This window comes from Excalfactoria chinensis, chromosome 3 (genome assembly GCF_039878825.1).
Source record: "Excalfactoria chinensis isolate bCotChi1 chromosome 3, bCotChi1.hap2, whole genome shotgun sequence".
Lineage (NCBI taxonomy): Eukaryota > Metazoa > Chordata > Aves > Galliformes > Phasianidae > Excalfactoria > Excalfactoria chinensis.
Window position 1 is genome coordinate 60,131,152 of NC_092827.1, and position 9,020 is coordinate 60,140,171.

General features: G+C 47.8%; 1 protein-coding gene across 2 annotated transcripts in view; it reads right to left on the bottom strand.

The window, feature by feature from the left end:
- Positions 1-5,998, bottom strand: part of UST (uronyl 2-sulfotransferase) — a 160,209-nt gene extending 154,211 nt beyond the window's left edge. For both annotated transcript variants that reach the window (XM_072333475.1, XM_072333476.1), the window contains exon 1: positions 5,360-5,998. In XM_072333475.1, the coding sequence (XP_072189576.1) occupies positions 5,360-5,615 (256 nt within the window). In that variant the 5' untranslated portion in view covers positions 5,616-5,998. The remainder of the gene's footprint in view (positions 1-5,359) is intronic.
- Between the last annotated feature and the right edge of the window lie 3,022 nt (positions 5,999-9,020).

Genomic DNA, 9,020 nt, shown 5'->3' on the forward strand with positions numbered 1-9,020 from the left:
GAAGCTTGTACTTTCATTCAGAATCTCTTTTCAGGGCTTGTAAAGTTAAGCGATTTTAAAATGCAATAATTTCTAAATGCAATGTGTTCTTAAAACATCTACTGAAAAGCAGACAAAAATCAAAGTGCTTACAAGTACTGAAGAGCTCTTTTGAGAACACTACAGTACATGTTCTTGAAATGATGAGGAAAAATAAAGTTGCCTATAAGAATATAACTAGGGCCTTGTTAAAAGCATATCCACTTAGAAAACAGGTATCGTGTAACGCTGTAAAATAACCTTCATCCATACAAGAGACTGCCGTTCCTTGAGCGTTTCTCCTATTCACATGTCTGATGGGACCTCAAAATTGACAAGCTGGTAGAAGACCACACTCATAATACATGAACAAAAACTGGATGAGACAATTGTTTTTGTCTAGTAAAAAAATAAATCAGAATCAGTCTACCTACAATGCAGCATGGTAGGTGCTTTAACTCTAGGAAAGCTTGTCCATTCTGAGCATTGCCATCATCATCTGAGCTAAATTCTAAGCTTTCCATCATTTGAGAAATAAACGAAATATTACCAGAAAAGGAAAAAAATTCAACACTTTTTTTTTTCTTCTCCCTCCTACAGGTTAGAAACAAAACTTGTATTCAACGCATACTGTCAGTCACTTCTATTGTTTCCCTTGCTCCTCTCTTTACATGTGAACAGGAAAAAGGAAAACAATAAATAAGTCAATAACCAAACCCTACTGAAATAACGCTAATTCATACCACTTCAATGATTTTATTTTATTTTTTTAATTTGGGCTTAGTTTAAAATAATATTTCTGCTTCAGTGTCCTCAAACACTCAGATATCTCCTACTGCTGCGTCCATTTGGCAGAATTATGGTGTATCCAAAATATAAACTTAACTCCTCTTGTGGCAACTTTAAGCCTACAATGCACATCTCTTGGCCAAAACACTTGAGCGCATCCAACTGACTGAAGAGTGAGAGCGGGGAGCAATTCAGAGCTTGTTTAAAGAACACAACTGGGCACTTTGTCTTGCATAGGAAGTGCAAAGCACAGGTCATTTCCACAGGCAATCAAACCCTGACATCAACTGGTGGACTTGTTGGCAGTCTCCCGGGGAGTTCAACAGGGGAAATGATTTAATTGACATGAACAACAACAACGTTTGCACTGCAAATACTAAAGATCAAAAGACTTTTTCTTTTTATTGGCCATGCGAGGGCTGCTACCAGCCCTTAGAAATTCTCATTTCTGTATTTTGAAGCATGTATGTATCACAAGCCAAAGCTGGGAAGTCTACAGCAGTGCAAAAACACAGCAGTTCCAAGGGAAAGAAGTCCCCAGTGCCCTTCCCAAAAGCCATGTGATTGTCCAAGATTTACGAGTTCTGTCCTACACATCTTACAGAAGATTCTCCTCTTTCCTCTAAATGCTGGCTCTGTGTTAGGAATAGCAAGCCAGAGTTACCTTGGCAGAATCAACAAGCAAGACCTCATAGATGTTGTCTAAGTCCCAATACTCCAGTTTATTAGTGAAAAGCCTAGAGGTTTTTAAGTTTTCTTATTTTTTGGAGCCCACAGATGGTCCAGGACTGGTACACACCCTCACACAGTAAGTTTAAGCCTACTGGCAACAGACTTGCCTTTATGGAGCCTCATCCAAAGATTCTTCAGAAATAACCCACTAACACCCAAGCCCCCACAGATCATATGCTGAAAACCAGAGTTCTGCATCTCTCCCAAAGGCATGACTGAAGCATGAAACTTGACCCTGTCCCTGTGAACCATAGCCAGCCAGGACAGCAGAAACCGGCAGCATTCCACATGCCTTTTCTCCTATTAAAACTGTTATGAGCTTGAGTTCAGAACAGAATAAAACACTACAGCCTCCTATCTTCTGATCTTTCCTATTTTCCCCATATGACTCTTCTAGAGTCTTACAAAAGAGAAGAGATGGCAATGCAAAATGGAAATATTGAATACAACTACTTGCTTCCCCCTGCAAGCTGCCATCACTTTTTTCCATCCGTCCCCAGTCAGCACAACAACCAGTCACAAGGGGAGACAGATACGGACAAAACACCAGTGAAGCTGGTCCAGGAGAACAAGAGTTACTAGTAGTTACAATATTCTGAAAATACGGTCATCTGCCTCCCAGACACACTCTGCTCCACCAAAGGAAAGTTTAGAGAATTAGCAAATCTCCACTCAATTCATTTGAAAACAAACTAATTCCTTCTCCTCTGCAGCTTATGATGCAGCCAGAAGAATAAAATGAAAGCTGTTCAAGCCCACTCTTCTTGCTCTGCCTACATTTTCCTTAAAGCACACACCGGTCCAATGCAAGCGTGACTTCCATCCCGATTGCTATTGAAGTTTTGTGTTGTTACAATGCAGACAGGCTACTAACAATGCACAACCCGCAAGGGGAAAGCTCTGTGCTGAGGGAGATTGTGGGGCAGATCCTCCTGTGCTAAGGCACATGGAATAGAGGGAGGTGATATGGGATAATAGCATGGCTTTACCGAGGGTAGGTCTTATAGCCAACTTATGGCCTTGTGTCAATGAACAACAGAAATGCCGGTGACGTCATCTATGTGGACTGCAGTGAGGCCTCTGGCATGGTTCCTCATAACACCCTTCCCTCCATACTGAACAGATATGGACTTGGTGGATGGAATGATAGATGGATGAGGAACTGGTTGCAAGATCATACCTGGAGAGTGGTCGTCAATGACTCAATGTCCAGATGGAGATCAGTGACAGCGAGACCTGCTGGAGTGTGTCCAGAGGAGGGCCACAAAAATCAAGTTATGGGTGTCCCTGTTCATGGCAGGGGGGAGGGACCACACAACTTTTAAGGGTCCCTTCCAACTCACACCACTCTACGATTCTATAATGCTCTTTCAAGTTCTGAGGCAAAAAACAAGCATTCCCTGCACAGTAACATAACCAACAGCAAACAGCACACTGAAATTTGCAATGCAAATTTTAAAAAGCCAGACAAGATGACCCCCTACACTACAGAGGCTGCAAAATAACTAAAATAATTAAACAAGTAAATAAATTTTCCCCTTAGTCAAGTCCCTCTTGGTTCTTGTAGCTTTAAAGGCAGTTGAAAGATTCATGCACTGCAAACACAGTTTGCAAACTATTTCTTTCTGTCTGGGGATTTAAATCTTCACACCATAAATTGTGGCTTGGAAGTACTGGAAGGAAAGAGTTGCTTGTTCATTGGATCCATGGCTTCAGGAGGAAAAAAGCATTTAATCTTCTTTAATGTCAGGAGACTTGACTAGTCAAGCTCTTGTATAAAACCCACATATTTAGAGTTCGGTGGTTAACATGACCAGGTGTCCACTGCCTATTCCTCCAAGCTCTTCTATTAGTCCCCTAGAAGGCAACAAGCCTGACTGGTTACAAATAAAAGGTTGACTAATTGCAAACCTTGCCAGCTGGGTAAATCTAGGAGTATAGCATTGATCTTGCAAAACCTACACTAAGTGGGGGAAAAAAATCTTAAACAATGTCAACCATATGATCCTCTTTGTCAGTCCAAACATAGCAGTGCACCTGGGAAGTGTAAATAGCTTTAGAAAATAATGCTCAAAGGTCTTAACCACAAACAACTCCTTTTCCAAAGAATACCACCTCCTTCCTCAGTAGTTCTTCACATTTGGGCACATACAATAAGAGCTTTTCAGCACCTGATGAGCTCCTCCCAAAAATGATCACCACCCATTCACCAAGAGCCAGTGTCTTCCAAACTGGTCACCCACAGGCCTCAGAACGCTTTCCAGCAGACACAGCTACAGCACTACAAGCAGCAGATCCCTCTTTTACAGCTTGGATCCCTCCAGACCACAAACTGAGAAGCCATCTAACACTGTGCTCCTCACAAACTATTTCCACACAACAGCATTCATCCTTGATGAAGATAAAAAAATTGGCATCAACCTTGCTTTGAAAAATAGGTGTCTGTACTTGATCCAAATAAAACATCAATCAATTGTATGGAAAACCTGCTTACACCTTGGTGGAAAATTTATCTATTTCCTCTTTAGTGTAGGAATTTCTTCACAACCAGCACTAAATTAAGAAAAAGGCAGTCAGTAAAACCCAAGCCAAAATGGCAATACACTGTCATGTTTGGGAAGCAACATTCAACTTCTCCTGTTCTCACTTGAACCTCCATTCATGTTTTTACCCACTTTGAGCAGAACAAGAGGATGGAGTGGAAGGGATTCCTGTTCACGTGTTCCTCTCCTCTCACAAAACAGAGCAGCTTGATCTGCAGTGCCCAGGGCCTCAGCCACTGGAACTCTGGCAGGACAGGCAGACCTCACTGGACTCCCTCACGTTGCATATTTTCCCTAATATCCATCTCATCAGCACTTGCCATGTTGCAACGCGAGCCTGTTGCCTCTTGTCCCACTGCTGCACTCCCAAGAGGAGCCTGGTTCTGCCCCTCCATGCCCTCAGCCAGGGACTGATTGCTGGGCTCCTTTTCCCTTCCAGAAAAGCAGAGCACGCACACACAGAGATGCGTTCCAAGGACGCTCATAAAACACATACAGACAAATGGACTTTCAGCTCATACTTCTGAAATACAAGTGCTGCGCTTTACTTTGCAATTGGGTTGTGAAGTAACCTTGCCTCTTACGGACTGCCTTCACGGACAATCAATAGGAGCTTACGCGGTAAAAACTCACACCGCAAGTAATCCGCCCATCCGGAAAAACCCTCGGTTTTTGTTCCCTGTTTGAACCAGCCCCGCCACCGAGCGGTACTGACCTCACCTCAAGGAATCACCCTGTTCTCTACCACTTCTCCTTTAGGCAGGGGAACATCCCTTAGCGAGGCAGAACTCGGGCACGCAGCGAGCCCCCGGTGCCATGTGTCATCCTGTTTCTCTCCGACCGCTCCCGCGCACACCTGAGCGCGGCAGCTGCTCTCAGGAAGCGCTACTCCCGGACTTCCCCGTTTGTAAGCCGCGGGCATTGCGCGCAGCGCCCGTCCCGGCTCGCAGCTCAGAATGGAGCTGGCGCGGTTCCCACAGCCGGAGATGCGTACGGCCGGCGGGCAAACAAAGGGGCATCCCCGGCCACAAAGCCGTCTCTGCTTTATAGAAGAGCCTACAAGGAGCTCAACCTTACGCTGACTCGGGAGAGAATCCGCTCCCATCGCCCTCCTCCCGAGGGCCGCCCTCAAGCTGCCCCTTCGGACGTGTGGCGATGCGGGGTAGCGCCGCCGCCGGCGCTCCCCGCGCAGCTCCGGAGCTCCGCCGCGCAGCCTGGCCGGGAGCGGAACGCGAAGCACCGCAACAAGTGGCCGCGCTGCCGCGGGCCGCGCTTACCCAGATAGTGCCGCAGGTCCAGCAGAAAGTGCGGGGGTCCCCCGTTGAGCTGGTAGAAGAGGGAGCCCAAGCAGAAGAGCAGCAGGGCGGCCATGCAGAAGCCGTAGTCGCGCAGAGAGAGGAAGGGCAGCAGCGAGAGGGGCCGCCGCCGCTTCCAGCCCCCGCCCTGGCTCGGGCCCCCTGCCGCCGCCACCGCCGCGGGGGGCCGGGGCGCCGGGCAGTCCCCGCCGCCGCCGTGCTGCTGCTTCTTCTTCATGCTACCCCCGCCGCCGGCTCACGCAGCCCGCCGGGCAGGGCGCATCCTCCATCCGCCTGCTCGGCTCCGGCTGCCCGCGGCGGGGAAAGTTCGCGGTGACTCAGGGGGCCCGTCCCGTACCCATCGCCGGCTTCCCCCGGCCCCGTGCAGGCGAGAGTCCCGGCGCTGCGGCGGCGGCTGCTGCGAAGCGCCGCTAAGGGGAGGGGAAGAAGGTGGTCACCATCCCGCTCCCCGGGGCTCCTCTCCCTCTCCGCCGCCGCTCTCTCGCTCCCTCTCTCCGCTCGGCCTCTCGCTCCGGTGTCAAGTTACAGCCCCCACTCCGCCGCCGCCGCCGGCCTGCGGATCGCGGCCGAGTCGTGCGCACCGCGCGGCCCCCGCAGCTCACCCCGGCCCGGCCCCGCCGCCCTGCCCTCCCCGGCCCGGCCCGGCCCGGCCCCCGCTCCCGCCGCGCGGCCGTTGCCTCCACGCGAGCGACCCCTGCGGGCACCGCCGGGCTCCGCCGCCCTCCGCGGGTCACCTGCCCCGGCCCTCCCGGCCCCCGCCTCGGCCCACCGGGGGTTCTCGCGGGCAGCGAGGCGGATGCCCTCGGAGGTGGCTCCGCGGGAGCAGCGGTGGGTCCCGGGCGGCCCAGTGGAGCGCTCAGCACCCGATGGAGGCTTCGTGCTCGTGTGAGGGATGAGAGAGATCACTCTTATCGGTCGCCCTTCTCGCAGCCCTGAGACTGGGCTGATTTCTGCTGGAGAGGGGGCTTTAGTCAAGTGTGGAAAATCACCAAATTCAGATTGATCAGCAACCTCAGTCTGACCCATCTGCATGTGGCTTGAGATACAGTCTCTAATTGCTTGATGATGCAATTTTCCCCTCACAACTGCTTCCTACAAGGCATAGGCTGCGTGGTTTTCACTCAGCACTGAGCTTCGTGCTTTTGCAACGTATGCCCCCAGGGTGTCTTGATGGCTGTTGGGGACCCTTCACATACCTGGGCACTGCAGCAAAACTGTGCTTTCTTCTGTCTGGAGGCCGCCTTGCCAGAGCCACAATGGAGAGAGGAGGTGCTGAGGCTGCCATGCGCTTTTTCACTTTTCTCCTTCCCCTTCATGAGATCACACGCTCTTCTCTTTCATTTTTACACAGCTCCGTGGTTTGGGAGAAAAATAGGAAACCATGACCCAAGCACAACTTGCCAGGTCAGAAACCAAAAAGCAATTGCCCTTTTCCTTTTCAGGCTTAAAAAATGGACCGTGAATTAGGGGGCCTGACTCATAATGTTTCAGCACTCACAGCTGGAAGTTATATCAGGCAGACTGAATTCAGGAGGTTTTGCCACTTACATCAAAAGGCAAGTAGTGTTTGCAGATGACACCAAACTGGAAGGAAGTGTTGAACTGGCTGGGGTAGGAAGGCCCTTCAGAGGGATCAGGACAGGCTGGATCAGTGGGCTGAGGCCATTGGGATGAGGTTCAACAAGACCAAGTGCTGCATCCTGCACTTCGGCCACAACAACCCCAGGTAATGCCACAGGCTTGGGGCGGAGTGGCTGGAAGACTGTGGAAGAAACTGACCTGGGAGTATTGATTGATGCTTGGTTGAACATGGGCCAGCAATGTGCCCAGGTGGCCAAGAAGACCAATGGCATCCTGGCTTGTATCAGAAACAGTGTTGGTAGCTCCTCATGAATGCCAGTTTGAAACACAAAGCGTGTGCAACTGCCACAGATGTTTTATGTCATTTCATGCTCTTTTAGATACCTATCAACTGGATGGCTACAATGACCATGCTGTAGGTTCATTTAGTAGTACTGGTTGCTGTTGCAAATGAGAAACTGGAGAACACTTAGACTGGAAAATCAATGTTAAATGTATGGTTTGACAAGACGGACAACATCTGTAAGATGAATCAATAAATCTTTATTTTCCTAATTGCAAAGAATGCTTTAGATCTCTAGGAAGATATTTTGAGAAGAAAAAAGAAAGAGGTGGAAAAACAGAGCTTTCAATGGAGTGAAATGGAAATGGAAAGATGGTTCTGCTGAGAGAGCTCTTACCATCAGGTAAGAAGTTCTGAGAGGAAGAATATACAGAAATAATTGCTGTAGGAATATATATTTAAAGGTACAAATGAGCTGCTACATGAGTTTCTTTCACGGGTATTTTGTTCTCCCACCTACATTACACTTTCAATTACAATTCCTAAAATCAAAGTAGGACAACAGGCAGGAAAATAATTACTATTTACTTTGTGTTATAGCTTGATATAATGTAACTGTTCTCCTATTTTTAATTTCCCTGTTACTCATTTACTTTAGCAAAACCAGTATGATTTTACACGCAGGGTATAAATCAATTTAAACATATGAATATTCTTGTTACTTTGCTTTTTACACACCCCCCAAAAAAGAAGAATAAAAAACTCACGGCCCACATTAAAGGCACGATATGGCTGAAGAGCCAAGTGTCAGTTCTTCAGAAAAATCCAAGGGTAAGATTCTTCAGGCAAACCTGTTTTAACTTGTCAAGGATAAAAGCTACAGTTCAGCCTTTAGTTTTGTGATTATGTTGTTTTGCTTTGAGGGCTGATGCCTTGTACAGTGACTGTGGCAGATACTGTTCATACGTATAGCTTTTCAGTTTATTTTTTATCTCTTTGTTTAACATGTATCCTCTGGCTTTGTTTAAAGCTATCCAAATCCTTTGTGTTATATGGAATTACTGATGTCACAATGGGCTTTTCCACTGCATTCGTTGTTACAGTACCTTGAGCATATGATGAATGTTTATGACTTACTTTCATGAGGTGTAGCCAATATCAGCATTTTACTGAACATGAAAATGAGGCACATAGAGATTAAGGTTAAATGCGTCTATTAATTTTGGTTGCCAGCTTTGAGATGACTAGGGTTTGCCTTAGTGAAACACTCAGCATTATGCATTACTTTGTATGTTCAGAGCACAGCTCCCACTGACTTTATGTGCAGCTGTGAATGCTAACTACTTCTACAAATCAGACCCCAGGCTCTCAAACCAAACACCAAGCATGAAAAGAGCACTCTGCGACCACTCAGTTCAATCAATCTGCTTGACATCATAGGAGTGCTGTGGTGCCAGCAGACACACAATCAATAATTTTCAGAGCAGTATTCCCTGCAGCAGTTTTCATCCTCCTTGCCCATCCTGACCTTGTTCCACTCCTCTTTTTTTCCTCTCCAAGATGTGGTTTCATCTCCAAAACTGTTGTCCAAACATATTTGCTTTCATGAGCTCATCCAGACTAGGTCCAACTTTGGCTCAGCTTTCCTCAGGCTGAATCCCCCTCCTGGCTGCAGTGGTTCCAGCAAGGCACTGTGAGAACAGGGGTAGTTTCCTAGGCCTGGATGAGGATGCTCAGTACAGTTGAAGGACTGCCGAA